This window comes from Poecile atricapillus, chromosome Z (assembly GCF_030490865.1).
Source record: "Poecile atricapillus isolate bPoeAtr1 chromosome Z, bPoeAtr1.hap1, whole genome shotgun sequence".
NCBI classification, from domain to species: domain Eukaryota; kingdom Metazoa; phylum Chordata; class Aves; order Passeriformes; family Paridae; genus Poecile; species Poecile atricapillus.
This window is the reverse complement of record NC_081289.1, coordinates 62,758,661-62,776,845: the sequence shown is the minus strand read 5'-3', so window position 1 is coordinate 62,776,845 and position 18,185 is coordinate 62,758,661. Positions and strand designations below refer to the sequence as shown.

Below are 18,185 nucleotides of genomic sequence, written 5' to 3'. Positions count from 1 at the left end.
CAAGGTAAGGCATTTTTCTATCTCTACCGCTCCCTGGAGAGATTTGTAACAAATGTGTGCGCTGTCTCTCACTGTCTGGCTTTGCAAAAAGCAATGCCTAGAGCAGAAACAGAAAATTATTTACGATAGAATTTCACACATTTTTCTGGGTGCTTAATGAAGCTTGAACTTGAGTGGAGCAGAGAGACTGCTTATTGTTGATGTTTTTTTGAGATCACTGCACAACAAACAGAAACTGAATAAGCAATTAAGTTAACTGGCTCTAAAACTCCTACTGGCTGAGGATTAAGGTAATTATGTTTGAGCTTACACACATTCATTGCAGCTTTATTTCACTGCAGCAAGTCTTGCCTGCTTGCTTGTTGCTGATGTCATTCTAGAACTGATTGGTATTGTTGTCCTTCTATTAATTACCAAAAAGGTTACAAACACAAGCTCTCTTTGCTATAAATATAGCTATGTTATTTTTATTACATGTTCAAAGGAGATGCAGACCTCTTTTGCTAGGTTTGTACAAATAGATCCAACTGTTTCTTCCTGCACCGAAGTATTTACAATACCTTAGACTTCAGGGATCAATTGAAGTAATACACAATAAATGGGTTTGGTATTGTCATACAGTGATTTCCCTGTCAAAGGGGGGAAATCTATTTCTAAGTTTGAGCGAAAATAGACTCTGGAAAAACAGTATCAGCCTCCACAATATTACTGGCAGGGCAGTATGGATTCTTCACCTTCTAGATTACAAGTAAGTTTCCTTTTAAGTGGCTGGAATGCAGGGGAGGGGAAAGGAAGGGAACCCCCCACATTCTCCTGGCCTAGCAAGGAGCCACAGCTTGAGAACCACTCCCTAGCAGAAGTAATCTGTGATTGACAATGGTTTTATTTGCAGCCAGGGCTAAAAATGGTTTAGCTGTAAAGAGACAAATGCAGAATATTTTAAGGCCCTTTCCAAAGGCAAGTGCTGCTTATACAGGCACTCAACATGCAGCGTGGCACCAAGAAAGCACCAAGCTTCAGACTTCTTGAATAAATCAAGGAGTTCTTGTATCAGGATATGAACACAAATGCAAGAGAAAAAGAATACCTTGTTATGGGCAAATGAGCAGGGGCAGATTTACAAAAATCTATTTTAATCTATTTATTCTCTAGGCAGCTCAGGCATTTGCATGTGTGATCTTAGGCAAGCTGCTATATTTGGCTTCACCCTTCCTGCCTAAAAACTGAAAGAGAAATACTCTCCTCTTCACAGAGAGTATGAATGTGGGGAAGGCACTTGGTACGACCAGGGTGGGAGCTCTGCAAACAACCGGAACAAAGTCTGCGACTGATACAATTTCCCTGTAATCTCAAAGTCAGCTCTGAGGTCTACAATAAAAGGACATGAAGGAAATTAGGTGAGGTGGGACAGCTTCAGAATTCCACTGGGAAGATGAAGGAACATTTTATATTGAAATATTCAGAATTTCCTTGTGCTGATATTAATGATGAAGGTGTTTGGAGATGAATGCTCTATATACTGGGGAGGCCACCTGATCTAAATAGGACCCAGTCCCAAACAATGCAGACTTCTAAGGTCCTAAATGGGTATTTTGTAAACATGTTGATTAGTAACTGAAAGAAATCTTTACTTTAAAAAATGAAAACAAGAAGGGAAAGGCAATATTGACAGAAAGATCATAAATCATGGAAACTCTATTATGAATCAAAACAATAGATGCAACATAAACAACTGCATCTTTTATAAACAGAAATTAGATTGTTCTGTTTTACTCACTGGAAAGGCTAATATGTCTAAAATAAATTTCCCTGAATCTCTCATTAATGCTTTATGGTCAGTGTCAACCAGCTCTTACAAAAAACGAAATGTGGATGATTTATATCCCAGAAGAGTCACTAACCCCAAACCACATTTTCCTGATGGATCTGACATTAATAATTACAACCACTTCCCTGACTATATTTTCTCACAGCAGAAGAAGCAAAGTGCAGGTGATTCATACATCAGTGATTTCTTGCTCTTGTTCACTTTCTTTCTCTCCTTATTAGCAGGCTAATACTGACTTGCATGAGTCACCAATTATCACCTTAAGCACCAGTCAGGAACTAAATTATCACAGTGATCCCTCCTCAAAGCAGGCATCACATCATGTTTGCTGGGGCCCAAATACCTCAGACTTGAAACAGGAAATGACTCTGTCCTCCCCATTTCATGGTATGAAGAACTAGAGTTTCTGGGATGGAGGAACTTGTCCAGCTCAAAAACTCTTTGGGTTTGCACTAATCTATCTTTTACAGCAACAGATAAGCTACCGTTTATCAATCTATGTGTCACATAGAGGCAAGACAGAGTTGATTGCCCTTCCTCACTGACAATGGGAAAAACAGGATGACCAGGTCATGGTTATACTTCCACGACTGATCACATGCGGGGGAGAAGATCAGCTCCTGCTTTAGTCTTTGCATGGTGTGTATTGTTACCGGCAACCCTCTCATTCTGGAGCTCTGGCACATGAAGAAACAAAACTCAATTGAACAGCATTTACAGAGCTGCCTCTTGATTCTCACTATCATCACAAAAACCTGATTATTTACAGGGAGTTGTTACAGCCTACTATTAATCCTCTGGATTATGAACAAATAAATTCTGCACCAGCTCTTGCCTAACTTTTCTTGAGTTTTTCCCTGTTGTAAAAACAATCAGTTCAATGGTGAAACCTCTGACCGATAGCACAGTGAAAGCATGCCATCATACATGAAATTAATGAACAAGGTTCTTTCTAATCATCTCTAAATACATCCTGAAGGGAATGTTTCTTTTTAATATCCTTTTTAATATTCTGTCCCTGTTTTTAGCAGGCAAATCAAAACCTGGCACCTTCCCCATGTCTGACATTGTCCTGCAGTGTTATTTCTGCTGAATCATGTGGCAAAAGCTATGCTAATCTCAACTCTTTCCATCCTGTCCTGCTTGAAACCAACCTTTCACTAACTCCTTTGTGCCTAATTACACAGTCAGGGTGGAGGTGGCTTCTCAAATGATGGATGGAAGTACCAATGAGAAGCAACGGAAAAATTCGGAATGACGTGTATCTTCAGATCATGGTTTCTCTTTTGTGGATAATCAAAAAAGATTTAAAATACTAATGCTGTTTTGGACTTCATAACCTTTACTCATTCAAAACCCATGCAAATAATCACATATTAATAAAATGGCATTTTCTGCACAAAATTTTAATTGAATACATCATCCTTCCCTTTCTTTCTCTATTGATGCATGCTCATCTTTCTAACCTTTTCTATGAGTTTTTTGAAAAGTAAAGCAACAGAGTTTAAATGTCATTTCTCCAAAGGTACATGGTCAGTACTTGGAAATGGCTATGCACTTAATTAGTCATAGAATACATAAAATCAGATGACTTAGGTAACAAGCACAGCAAATGGTAAAAAACACACTTCATTTGAATTCCCACAAAATGCCACCATCATCCCTTCATAAACAGTTTCTCTCAAGCAAAGGTGAGCTCACAAATTAAACCCTTTTTTTAGTTCAAATCTTACAAATGCTGTATTACAGTCAGTTCCTCTAAATGGCTCTGGTCTGAATAAGACAAGCCTCTGTCCCATTCAGATCATAGCAAATGAGGGGATTTGAACATAAGAGTCTTTGCCTGAGGCTATTTCACTACGCCACTTGGATTTTTACACTTCACGGGACACTGGCATTCTTACTACTAAAAACATTGAAACAAGACATTTCCAATAATCTTCTAATCCCACCTCAGAAAACAGAAAGCTCACAGGTGTTTTCTAACCTTACTTCCTATGAAAGTACAATTAAAACCTGCAGTACAAATGCCTTAAGTATAAAAACAACAACAAAAATCCACATTCTCATTATATGAAGAACATTCTCATTATATGAAGAATGAGGTTAATGAGGTATTACCTTGGCAGGTCCTTTCATCTGTGAGCAGTTTATAGCCTTTCTGGCAGCTGCACTCAAAGCTGCCAACGGTGTTTCGGCAGAAATGGTCACAACCACCATTGTTTACCAAACACTCATCAATATCTGCAAAGAATGAACAGCAAAGATTTAGTTCATGACAGCAAAACTTTAGTCTGTGACAGCAGTTCAGTCATTCAGGGCAGGAACAGAGGAATATACTCAGATCCCCAAGGAGGCTGCTATCCCTGTCAGGAACCAGGCTGGTCAGATGTGTCCCTTCCCAGACCTATCTCACAAGGCTTACAAGGAGAGCTATGGGCTGAGCTGTTCAGGAGATAGAGGTGTTTCTCTCAGAACTGGAACCAACAGATGACCCAAGGTGAGGTACTTTGGTGTTAGGGAACATTCAGGAAAGCTTCTCTGTGGATGGAGTGCTCTGCCTGACAGCAGACTTCAACCTGTGAAGGATGTGAATCATTTTACCTTGTACAGAAACTATCAAAACATAAGAAAACACAAAAAATTGAAGTAATACCAAACACGAAGTAAAAGATACTTGAGTTCTGAAGAAGTACTTCTATCATCCTTACATAAACAAATGCAAGGATATGTTTTTTCAGAATGAGCATTATATGCTATTTCGCTCATTATTCAGTGACACTGTCAGTCAATGACAGTGACAGTGTCACCCATTATCTTGTATCAAACTTTATTACTTGGTGTAGCAGAAAAGGAACTGTCAGTGCATGTGAAATGTTGTTTCTTCAGTTATTCTGAAGACAGAGCACCCATTGCCTTTATTTGAAAGCCATATAAATATATGTGTGTATATATATGTATATATGTATGTATGAAGAACAGGATCAATGGCTCTTCAAATATTGATTACAGAGTGGACTGATGAACTTGGTAGGAATCCTGTTCTAAATTTCATACTAATGGTTCTGCTTCCTGCTCATTCTAACTTCTCCTAAAGGTGTTGAAGAGCTGGAATGACCAATTCCTTTTCCAATCATAAAAGGTTGTGAAATAAGTATTTAACAGGCCACAAAACCACATTTGAAATACAGGGTATCTTTTCATCCTCCCCCAGTTATAAAATCATGGATCTATGTTTATTTGAAAAAGGAAAAACAAAAAGTACTTTTATTATTTTTCAGAAGAACAGTGCCAAATCAGCTCTTTTCATGAATGCGTACAGTGAAAAAGTAATGTGACATTGAGCCTCGGCTGACATGTCTGGAATTGAAAACAAGATCTTTCACGGAACTGAATGGAGAGTGATGTTTCCTTTTGAAAATCTTCTTGCTATAAGATCTTTGAAACTGAGGTAACAGCTGCCCATTTAAAGAGCAAATCTTGCAAAATGCAAATCTCTAGATGCCAAAAGGTCTAATATATGAAGATGGAAATTTATCAAAACCTGCAAGATAATGGTGAATGGAGGGCATGCTTTAAAAATTACTTGAATTTAGGAGGATTCTTAATGAAAGTAATTCATTAATTTTTGCAAAAATATGATTACAACACGGGAAAGTGGCATGGAACTTATATTTCTTCATGTAAAACATAAACAGCAGCAAGAGGAGTGAGGTGGTAAATCTAAAAATTTCAACAGCTGAGAGGCAAATTCAGCCATCATTCCTAAAGAGCACTTTGTTGCACACATACTGACAGAAATATGTCAGGGCTCAAATAAGCAAGAACAATGTATATTGTTATAAAGGTTTTCTTATGAGTTGCACTTATGGCAAGGAGATGGGAAATTTGTTCTCAGACCCTCTGAACTATTCCTGCTGCTTACTTTTGTGTCTGGTTCTGCAGAGGAGTGGCTTTTGCATTCAATCCAATTAAAATAAGGGTAAATTGTAGGCAGCAGCTGTGGAACGTCCTGAGTGCTTTGTGCGAAGTTAGCTCAAATCTTTGTGTCTCGGGTAACAAAGTTCTCAAAGTGCCCCAAAATCAGGTATTTGTTTGTTGTCTGTGGTACTCCAGTTCTGGCATTTGGCTGGCCAACAGCAGATAACTGTGAGCTCCCAACCTGACAGATCTGGTGAAGAACACCCTGAAGGTCACTCTATGTAACACCATGGGACTGGAGGCAGCAACCCTTTTGGTTTCAGCTGTGATCATCTGCATAGGTCAAGACTGGCAGTGAAAAGGCAAGAATTTTTGGCCCAATTCCTGCAGCCTGGCATTTCCTTTTGTAGAAGTGACTCCTCCCAGCTCCCTAATGTGCAAGTGGGACTGTGGTGTGGATGTTAGGATGGATTGCCATGAAAGGTCCCATCCTTTTGCACAGCACTAACTACAGTTTAGCTTGCCCTGACAAAACTGTGGGACCTAACTACAGTTTAGCTTGCCCTGACAAAACTGTGGGACAAATGGAATTCTGAATTAAAATTACTAACACATTGTGCATCGTAAACACACAGAACAGTCATCCATCATGAAGAAAGTATATTTTACCCGTGATAAGAACAACATGACCTTTGGGCTACTCTGCTGCCTGAGACTGCTTGAAGTGGAAATTACTTGCAGCCTGTCAAACATCATTCTGGAGTTACAATTGATGTTTTAAATGATGGCCCCTAGATTTCACATGTTAAATTCCAAATTCCAATCTCTTTTCTGTGTCTCTCATGACCATAAGGGTCAGAAATGAAAACCTGCTGGCATCAGACTATAGATTTTAGGCTGTTAATAACTGTAATTCCACTGACAACGCAGGATATTAGCTTTACACCAGCAATTCTTTAGAATAATTCTGAACCAGGATCTGGGTTAAACCTGTGAGAGTCCATAGGAAAAGAAAGTATTTATTCATTTCTTCTAACTGGAAAACATGACATGACCTTTTGAAACAGGGACCACGAAGACAGAATAGAGGTCAAAACTGTTAGCTGCGAAAACATTCTAAATAACATAAACAGTGCCAATGTCTCTGCTTTCACTGTATTTCTTTTCATGGCCATAGTGAGACTGACAAGGCATGTAAAAATTATTTCACTTTGTGGAGAGCAGCATATTGCTGCATTTCACTTGGAAGAGAGCAGTATCCAACTGTATGTATGTCTAACTGGTTCAGAGAAATTGCAAAAAGTCTGTATCCCCGCTATTTTTCTTTCCTTGGCTATAAATAATTTGTGTTATGAGCCATGTGAAAATAAATTATTCCACTGTGTAAAAAGGTTAAGGACCCATTTATCTTTAAATTCACTGGTATCCAACTTCGGGTTGAGCACTGAAGTGCCTCTTTGAACTTCACAGAGGTAAGCATGTCTGCCTCTCATGTAGGGCAAAAATACACAGTGGAAACCCATTGTGATGTCTCTACCAGCTTTGACATTATTTAGTCAAGTATTTCCCTACAATTATTGGGACTGTCTGAGGAGCAGTCATAAACCTGCTGTCTTCAAACAGTTCTCAAATGGCTCCTTAAAAGGCAGGTTGCAGAAAAATAGCTCCAACATTCCACAGGCTCTGCTTCCCTTTATCCTCAGAAATGCAAAAGGATGTAAAGAACTGTATTTCCTCCACAGGGGTTGTACGTAAAATGCCCTGATGATACTGTATGAGTCATTTCAGACTGGGAGGTTGGATGGGCTTTCAGTGTATTGGGAATAAAATCCCAAGGGATTTCTCCCAGTGCAGTAAGTCAATATTGTCAAATGATCCCTTGCTCATACAGCTGATGATCTGCTACAAAATACCAAAATGCAGATATGAAAATACAGACCTGTGAGAAACCACAGAGCATTGAAAATTATGGTCAAAACTGTCAGGTGAAGGTATGGTGTAACAAGCAACTCAGCACTCAAGCCTCCTGTTAGCTCTGAAAATGGTTCATTCAATTCCCAAGCAATTAAATACAAACAAAAGCAAAGATAAGATTTGCAACAAGGAAGCTAACACCTTCTTTAAAGTTGTAATATTTGAAGGAAAAAACCCCAATTGGAAATATTTTTCTGGAGATGGAGCTCAGTAAGACCACCACAAAAAGCTGTGCATCCATGTGAACCCAGAAACAAACCCTGGGTTTGTAAATCTAATGTAATATCTCATATCATATCATATCATATAATATCATATCATATCATATCATATCACAATTATGATACTGTATAATAATAGATTATCCTATTTTTTCCAAGGATCTCAAAATGTGAGGGAGGCAGTGGAATCATCTTTAAATAAATTTTTCAGTTTTAAATAAAAGTATAGAAACTCAGTTTTGTGCTAAGTTGCATAGCTACAGTTTTACTCGGCTAAGCAGGCAGATTGTTATTTTTCTTTTCATGATCTTGTGAAGATTGATGGGAATGCATGCTCCTGTTCCACTTGCAGCTTTTTTAAGCTCTGCTCAGTGCAATTCATGTTTGGATGGAGCTGGCTCTGATCAGGGTCCATGTATGCACTTGTCTGTGCACATATAAACCCACAGAGATTTGCCTTGCTGCATACAAGCCAGGGAACAAATTAAAAAGTATGGATTTTAGGTACCTTAGAACTTAACGTTTCACATAAGCTACTTAAAGGCAACTGAAAGGGTAATAAACATGCAATCTGCACTTAGGTGTTGAACAATGATGGAGATGGAGATTTCCAAAGCCTCATCACAGGCGGAAGTGAGTATCCTCCTTTCAATGGCTGGACAAATATTTGAACTGATTGTGTCTGTCTAATCCTTTGCAGATTTAAAATGCTACCTAGCTCCAGGAAAATAATATACTCCCAGATCAACCTAAAATAATTTCTGAAACTTCATAACATTCTTGTTTTTAATAATGAAAGCCAGGGTGTTGAAATTAGTAATGCTTTTACCAGTATACAGTGGACATCAATATAATCATATTTTCTGAAAGGATGGCTGTTTGCTAGTTCTTTTTATTCCCTGATTTCCTAATTTTCCCCTGCTTTTCTTCCCTTGCTCTTTCTCATGGTTTTACAAATCACCACCGTCTCCTAAAAATTTGAACTAGTGTTGCCTTGTTGACACAGGTATTAGTTCCCTGATGTGCACAGACCAAAAAGTACTTTATAAAGCAGCGACAAAACTTTTTAACTCCATGCTGGAGGTGGGGAAAGAGAGGAATAGAAAAAATAACTAACTCATCCACACTTGAATCCAAGCTCAGTGTACAACTCAGCAGGTTACCCTGGGGTGCCAATCAGCACAGGCTTGCACATAACACCTTGTACTGCACGCTGTTCTATGTTTCAAATATTACAGACCCACCAATGCTCACACGTAATTATTTTGATATTTGCCTGACACTTCTCAACAAAACTTGTAAACTCAGGATTAACACAATCAGAAGCTACCAGGCTCCACTTGCCTGGTACTAAATGTAGCATTGCATAGCATCTTAAATAATGCATACCAGGAATATCTCAGTAAGGTTGAAAGATAATTTCCTATCCCCAGATTCACTGCATCAGTGCCACTATTAGAAAATCTAAATCAAAGCAGAACACAGGCTCTGCTGTTCCATCCAGAAGTATCAAGCCAGCTGTTGTGTGGTTTGTTTCCAGGGAGCTGTAAGTTTCAGTAGCTGTAGTTCCAGTTTTACAATGGATTTATCCAACATTTAGGAAAGGCGTAACACTTTCCTGCTTTACTTCATTTGTAAAATTGGGGATTGGTAATTATCACTTGGTATTTTCAGGATCAATACTTTAAAATGCACTATTATGGAATAAGGTGTTATGAATCCAAGTCATTTGCTGTCAAAATTTTTAAGTCAAATCACAGTTGTTTTAAATTTCTGGTCTGGGCTTCAGAATGGTTTGATCCAGCAGCAGGTTCCATGCTGGCAGTGCTTCTGCAGGACAGTTAGGGCCGTGTTAACTTTAAGAGGCACAATTGCTGTTCCACCACTCCACCTGAAACTTCACAGTTCATTGCCTCTTGCATATTTCAGGGAGGAATAATTCTACTTATGCAGTACCTTCTAACTGAGGATTTCAAAGGCCAGCATCTTATTATCTTCATTTGATAATAATGAAGATTATTGTTATTATGAGGCAGGTAGGATAGTGTGCAACTTGCCTGCATCAGATAGCTGCAAAATGAAATAAAGCACATATTATAGCACCCCTAATTTGAGTTCTATGCTTCAACAATATCCTCACTTTCCCTCCCACACTGCTAATTAACTGTAAAGAATGATAGTCATTACTGAACTGAAGTTCCACTAAGTAGCAAATGAAGATTCTCTGTTTAATTAGCTTTATAGCCAGGTTGTGGGACAAGGCATTTTCCTAATTAACAGGATTAAATCTAGACAGGAATGAATGTAATTAAAATTTAATCTCCCTCATCCTGAAAACAGGCTGCCCACAAAAGAGAGAGCTTTGTGTAAATGCTCTTAGAGCATGGAAAGGTTGAGGCAGGTTTCAACACATTTCCCTCATGTCACTTTCTCAATTTTCACCTGTTATCTTCGCAATTTCACGAAGAAACCTGTCTTCCAACACAGATGGTAATCTGTCACATATGGATTTAGGTGTCAGCTATTCTCCTCCCGGACATATCCACTCTGACATTATCCACCAACCAATCAATAAAAGAGTCTGCTAGGCTGCCAAGAGATCAATCACCTTGTAAAACAAACATTATGTCCTATTATTATCTTATTATAGTTAATTAGATTTATAAAACACAAAAACCTTTGCAGGTGAAAAACTCTGAAATGCTGTCATAATAGGTTAGGCCCAGATTTCCCATCTGTAAAAGGGAAGGGATTTACTAAATCTAATATGAAAAGAGAGGATTTTCATTTAAAATTTTTGCTGAACACTGAATTCTTTTCTAACCTTAAAAACGTGTTAGTGCGATGCTACGAACCCAAACAGTGCAAGCTGTCTGAGGCTGTGACACCAGAATGTTAAGGGGACTGCAGACATAAAGATACAGACTGATAGTCTTTTTGATGTTTAGGCTGAGCTAAATGCTAAAACTATCCCTCCCCACCACCACCCCTCACCAGAAGCAAAGATAAACCTCACAGGAATCCCGGGAAATAAAACTAGTTTTCCTCCTGGAACATTTTATCAATCAAAATGCTTTTTGTCAATCAAAATGCTTTTTCTAAAACACTGGAGAGGGAGAAATGAGCGTGCTGTTCAGTCTCGTATGTGTACTTGGGGACACTAAAGAATGTTTCTCTTTTTTTACAGAGCATGTGGAAAGTACAGGACATCAAATTCTAGGAAACTAGGCTGTACCTGTGGCTGTGTGAGTGAGTACAGGCAGATATGAAGTCTGTGGGTAAAACAGCGGGAGAAAACTGTTCAAATACACTGGGCTGACTGCTTACCTACCTTAATTATTCACACAGCCACTACCACCAGAATAATTCCATGTGCAGTGTAATTATTCACACAGTCGCTACCACCAGAATAAGTCTATTTGTAATGTTTATGCAGCAGGAGCTGAGGCAGAAGAACTAAATGGGTTTCTGCAGGTTAATAACAAGAATAAAAGAGTTAATTCGGTGTTTCTTAAGGAGCAAATTAGACAGAACTGTGGGGCTGACATCCCTAGGAATTTTCTCTGTGCTAGGTGTCACTAAAAAACAAGGCCTGGCTCTTAGTGTATTCAATTTTCCTGTATAGTCTGAATGAAGAGCAAAGGGGTGAGTTAACTGTACTACTGGACCAAGATACAAGAATCCCTAGATTTAGTACATGAACTCAATTTACATTTACTCATGGTTGTTTTAATTTACCCCCTTGGAATTATTAACTGCTCAGGAAAGTTCTGTGCTTAATTTCAAGAATCTCAGTTTGTTTCTAGAAAAATGTTTGTTTAATTAGATAAAATTGGTATTAAGGGCAGTTAAAGGTATTGATGTTCTCTCTAAAATCCCAGTGAAATTGTACTAGTTTTCTGGGATGAAGCTGCTCTTGAAAGGGAAACAATTAGCCTCTGATAATTTAAATACCTTTTAATGAATCAAGGAAATTTGGATGCTGACCAAAAATTACCCTCCGTAAGTTTTTGAAGACACTACTTCAACCAGCCAGGGATCTACTCTGTACCAGGGAAGACAGACCCACCACCGAGAGCAGGATCTAGTCATAGCAAAAAAACCCAAAACAAACAAACAAAGAAACAAACAAACAAACCCCAAAAAACCCCAAAAAACAACTGTATTTTATGATGAAAAAGGCAATGATAAAAGAATGAAAAAAATGCTGTAAGTTTTGAAGGTTGGCAGTTATGATTACGTGAGTAGTCAACTCCCAAGTAACAGCACAGCACACTTTTCCATAATATACTGTGGTCGTTGATCCTCAGGGGGCTTTATACTGTTGAATAAATGCAAGGTCTTTTCAACAACTGAAATGCAAAATATGACCCTCTGAAGCATTAATTTAAAGGATTTGGCATTTTCAAAGGGGAGGTTCATGAAGACAAATAACAACTGCAAGTTTCTAGGGAACAGGGATATTTCCTAGTTGTGAAAAAAACCCTAATTTAGTACACATGAATTTATTTTGTGGGGATAGATGGAACCCTTGGGAGGGAATGAAATGGAATGAGTTACATGGCAGCTGACCCAAGTCAGCAATTTTTTAATGGAAGATAATTTGTTGTATTATATTTGTCTGTCGTGAACAAGTCTACGGCAGTCAAATGAATTGTATCTCTTTAAGCAAAAAAAACCAAAACCAAAAACAAACAAGGCCCAACTGAAAACCTAAAAGACAATTCCCTTAAAAATAGGGAAAGGGGCAGTGACAGTTTCACAAGTTGTGGATTAGATAAACTTGCAGCAGTAGTTAGAAGGATTCTGCTCTTCCCACTCTTTTTTTTTTCCATTCCATTTTCTTCTTTCTGAAAAATTTCGACTTTGTTGTTATCTAAAACTTGCATTTTCTTCAATTTTTTTTTCTTTAATAATAAAATAATGGGTTTATAATTAGGTTTTCCATCACTGTAGTCTGAAACTTCAACTCTTTTGGAAAGACTAAATCACTTACGTCTCTAAATCAAAGTCACACATGTATTCCTCAGTGAGTGTCCAATTGCTCATTTTTCTGATCCCCACACTAGGCTTCTGACCACTGTCACCTGAGTTTCCAAGCACCAAGAGTTTCCATCTTTTCCTCCCTCAAGTCCCACTCATTCACTCACTTTCTGCTGATAACCAGCAGCATTTTCCCTCTCCAAAATTCTTCCATTATTTATGGTTTCATCATGAACTCTTCAGAGCCTTCTCCTTAGTCAGATACTCTTAGCGTCTCTCTTATTAGACACCAACAACAGCCAACTCCCTGTTTGCTCCAAAAAAGTGGGGAAGAAAAATTAGAAACCTAGTTTTGAGTCACTTTGCAGTCTTAGCAAGTCTTGAAACAGCTGTTTCCAGGACAGCACTGCTGGCCCAGATGGTTCTGGTTCTCTCACTGGACATGACACAGAGCTTTCTACTGAGATGCTACAGCTGCCTGCTGGATGCTGCTCTGTTTTCCACACATTGGATTGATCTTATATGTGCTTTGTCTTGAGACTGAGCTAACATTGATGGAATAGCATAAAATGACTGCAGCCTCAGCAAAAAGACCTTAAATATTCTTTCTTTAATTCACATTTAGGTAGCTTTTTGAAAATGCTTTTGTAGCTACCTGGCAACTTGTGCTCTCAACCAAATCTTACCCACCTCTTCTAAAACAAATATCTCTTCTCATAAGCTGAACTTGATTATTACTCTCCCATTGGTTACTCAGTTTTCCTTCTTTCAGTCCTGATCTTTATGATTGTTTATTTTGGACACCGATGGTTTCGCATCTTGCTTAGACTCATATCAAACAAAAAATAACCCCAAAACTGCCTCTGTATTTTAATATTCCCTTTTGGCTTTAGTATTTCATTTATCACTGCTAGCAAATAAGTTCCCGTTCTGTTTTCTTCTTTCACCAACTACAAGTCTACCTGTTATCTCTGCAGCATACATGTGGTCGATTCACATGCCAAAAACTTCCCTGTGGAGGTATTTAGTGGGTCCAACTATAAGAGTCTTCTTGGCGCTTCCCCAAAGTGTGTGTTCTGAAAATCCTGCCAGTACTCAAGCCCTGACCAGGACCACTGTTTTAAAGATAAAATTCCCAATTTTCATCTCATTTCATGTTGTTTTTATTGCTTTTATTTTGGTTGGGCAGACACATCTATTGTTTCACATCTTGAAATCACCCACTGGCTGCCTTTGGTTACTCACTTGTCACAAATGCCTCTATTTTTAAATCATATGGTTTTGTCAGAAAAAGAGGAGTACTGGGAAGGGGAAGAGACAAGGTGATCTAGCTGCTGCACCATTTTTCAAAAAAATTTGATGGTTTCTGTAAATCAGTTGAGCAGTTTGGGATTCACACAAATCTGCTTTTACCAAGAAGGCCCCCTGCTTGCTTCCTGAAAATGGCATGTGGTCTCAAAACCCTTTAACTGTGTAGAAGTACTGGATAATGGTCAGAACTGATGTGTCAGGTGGTAATTTTAAGAAAGTTTGGCTATTTTAATGGAATACTTAATTGCACATTTAATCTGTGTACCATACATATATAGAAAAGGATTATTTTAAATTAATGCTTTTGTTCCTCCTAAAAGCACCGATTTAATTACTGAAGAACCCACATTTTCACTACTATCATTCTTGACATCAGTCTCATGAATGAACTTAGGTGCCAACTTCTCATGCAAGGCAAAGATGGCCCTCTGTCCATGCAAAGACATAAGATGTTTTTGTATTTATTTTTTCCTTCTTTTTAGGATAAAAGACAGACCTCAGCCACAAGATTTATATTTGCCTCATGATCAACATGGAGATGGCAAACGTATTTTTTGTTTTGATACATGGCTATAGTGGCTTGTGATTACACCTGATCTATTTTCTGATAGCTCTTTGCTTTCAGGTTCAGAGAGGCAAACTCAAATAGTGCTTATTTTTGAACATGCACTTATTTCTAGTGGCAAACACTGGAAGGGTACGTTGCTGTATCTTGAAAGCAGAACTGTGTAAAGAATCTGATAGAAGTAGAGTTGCTTATAATGAATTATGAAAACTAGATCTTGATTTGATTATTGGGAAGTTTATTCTTGGCTTATATTGATGAGAAGTAGGGAGAAAGCCATCTGGGGGTGAAGAATGGCTCAAAATGAACCATTTAAGTAAACACTTCGGGGTTGCTTAGAGACAACACATACTTTAATAGCTAACTTCTAAAGCTCTACCACCTGACTTCAGACAGCTTGTGGACTGGCTTTGACAAAATCATTTGATAAAATCATTTGGCTCTGGCTTGCCACTGAAAAAATCAAGGCACTCTGATTCCTCTGGAGTAGGATGTTTGTCAGAGGGAGGAACACTGAAAAAAACCAGAGAGGGACTGAGAATTTGTCCTGCACTGACTTCCACATCTGAATTGACAACACAGGCCTCTTTGCACCGCTATTTTACCGCCTTTTCTTATATTTTGTTTCTATTTTTGAGCTCAAGGAGAGGCCCTTGTATTCCTTGTTAGACTCTGAGGGGAAGTGGAAAGGCTAATCCAGTTCAGAGATATTGTCAAAGCAAGTAAAGTGGATTGGGATTACACTTTTGATTGGGATTAAGCTTTTTCAATGTACTTAGGAGCATGTTATTGCAGTAAGATATGAGTTCAGAGGGTGTCCCATGTTATTTCCCAATGCACATCTCTTTAAGCTTGTATAAATAGGAGGTAGCTGAGTCATATGATGCAAAACCTCTAATCCCATCAGGAATTACCAAAGACTGATGTGTTTATTTTCCCTTGGGGAAATAAATTCACCTATTCTTCTGACTTTATTGTAGAACACAGTTCACTGAGGGATTCCTGAGAGAAGTAAAAGGTGTGATGTGCAAAATCAAATCTGATGCCCCCTGAGGGCTGATGCATAAGAGAGAGGATGGAGATTCTACTTGGGTATCCACGGTGGGGACAACAGTGGCCTTGGCGATCAAATGAAGAATCACAGAAGGTGGAGTCTACACAAAGGCCTGAGGATGACAACCTCTGTTTTAAAAATGAAACTGCAATTTTCAGTGCCTTTTCTACTGAGGTTCTTGACTTGAAATCCCATGAGCATTCCGTTTTCTGAAATGTCTGAGAAATTTTCCCCTAAAAAGTCAAAAGTGTATCTGACTTATTACCTTAAAACATTTGTACTACTTGCCACTCCCAAGGATCATGGTTAAAGTGGTTTATGTGCTCAGGTCAGCTTCTTCATAGAGAGTCTAAGTACTGAGTCTGTCTCAGTCTTGTTCCATTTGCAAAGTTTGGCATTTTTTTTCTAGCAGAGCAAGTTAAAGTATGCTGAGAGTAATCCGGTCTTTCCCCTACGTACTTTTGACAGACTCTAAGCAACATGCACACTATGGCTCTGGGATATCCCAGAGTGATCCAGCCAGATACCTTCATTTATGTGCAGCAAGCAAAGAGATGCTACGTATCAGCTTAAAAGGAAAAGCTGCCCTCACTCCTTGTCACTGTACCTTTGACTAAGGTAAGGCTAAGGGACCATTCCCCATCTGCTCCTTTCCAAACCAAACTATGAATCCAAGGCACTATTTCAGCCTTGAAAATTTTATGTGCTATACACAGCATTTCTCTGGCATGAAGCACTGACATTATGAACCAGAATCAAGTGTAAAAGTACAATCACTCTACTAACTACCTAAATTCTCTCAAATATAAGACATGTAAGTAGATGACCATGGTGCAATGATCAAGGAAAATGTAATCAGAAGAAAAGGGAATAAAAAAAAGCAGTTCTCTGTCCTTTCTGGCTTTGCCAGGCGTCCTCTTCAAAAACACACTGTTGCTTGTAGTTTTGAAGCTGACATTTATGCTGACATCTGCTGGTACCACAGCACTCTGACTGCAGAGGAGGTGTCAGTAACTTCTTTCATTTGAGTTTATTCTTTCACAACATTTGCATGTTTTTGTTTTGCTTTGTTTTTTTTTTTTTTTGAGAAAGCACTGGAAAATGTAACAGATTATTATGGCTAATGGCTAATAATGCTTACATTCCTCAAAAACCTATGTGGAGGGAGCTAAACTGACTTCTTCACATGTGTTGAGAAAAAAATTCATGTTGCTAGAGAAAGGCGAGCTGGGAAAAGCTCTCTTTGTAAGCCCCAGGACCTGCTCTAAGACCACTGATACTCCTTTCACTGCGTGGAGTACCACAGATATTGCACACACTGCTCATGGGAGGTGCACAGAAAGAAGGTGTAGATTCAGAGCAGGAGTAGTCAGACAGCTATGGACAGATTTGCCTCTAAATGTTAAATTCTTCAGGAGATAATTTAAATTCTTTTCCCATTTAAAATGCTGATATATGTGAATGAATTCAACAAAGGAAAACTTTGTGTTTAGGTGACAACTTTCAATGAGATCAGTTTACAACTAAGGAAAAAAAAAGTTCATTCACATGAAATCATTTGGGCCTGCCTTGTATTTTTCTCTTAGGTCATGATCCATCTTAGTTCAGAAGGCCTGTTCCAAACTTGCAGTCTTGACTCTAAAGAGACCCCTATTGTTGTGAGAAGTGTAGTCATATCAGCCATGAAAATTTTATCTTCCTTAGTGTAAATTTGACTGATGCATACATTTTAGAAGTTTTCTTGCAGTGGATTATATTTTACTGTCTAATTTTTACTAACATGTAGGAAAAAAAGTCAAATTGATCAGGGATATTAATCAAACAAAACCTGAGTTTATCAAAGGTACTCTGACAGCAAAAGAATTGCATTTAGGCAACAAATGAAAAAAACTATAACACTGTGAAATTTACCTAACCAATCCCAGTGAAATAAAAGTATTATCATAATTCAGGCAAACTAATTGTGGAGGTATGAGATTAACACCTTTATCTTACTAATAATAAACAGTAAAAATAACCTATGCTCTGTCTGGTGTACTTTTTTAAAAAAGAGGAAAGATTTTCAGTTTCATATGAATTGATTTGGACTAACAAGATGCAATTCTAAGTGCTTTAGTCAATTTAATCCATTTTAAAGAAAAAAACTAAAACAAATTTTAAGTAATTTCAATTAATGGAAGTATGGAGGAAATCATAACTGTTCACAGATACTTTGCAGCTAGGAAATGAAGCCAAATTGGCCAGCTGAACTGTTCACTGTGAGCTTTTCACTCAGTGTTAGTGTGTTCTGAATAAAAAGAGAGGAAAGCCTTCAGCATCTGAGTCATA

The 18,185-nt window shown here is 38.2% G+C and overlaps 1 protein-coding gene across 1 annotated transcript in view; it reads right to left on the bottom strand.

Moving 5' to 3' along the window:
* Window positions 1-18,185, bottom strand: part of LOC131573640 (signal peptide, CUB and EGF-like domain-containing protein 1) — a 199,350-nt gene that overhangs the window by 40,577 nt on the left and 140,588 nt on the right. Inside the window, exon 9 of the mRNA XM_058827792.1 lies at window positions 3,950-4,072. Coding sequence (XP_058683775.1) covers window positions 3,950-4,072 — 123 coding nt within the window. The remainder of the gene's footprint in view (window positions 1-3,949; window positions 4,073-18,185) is intronic.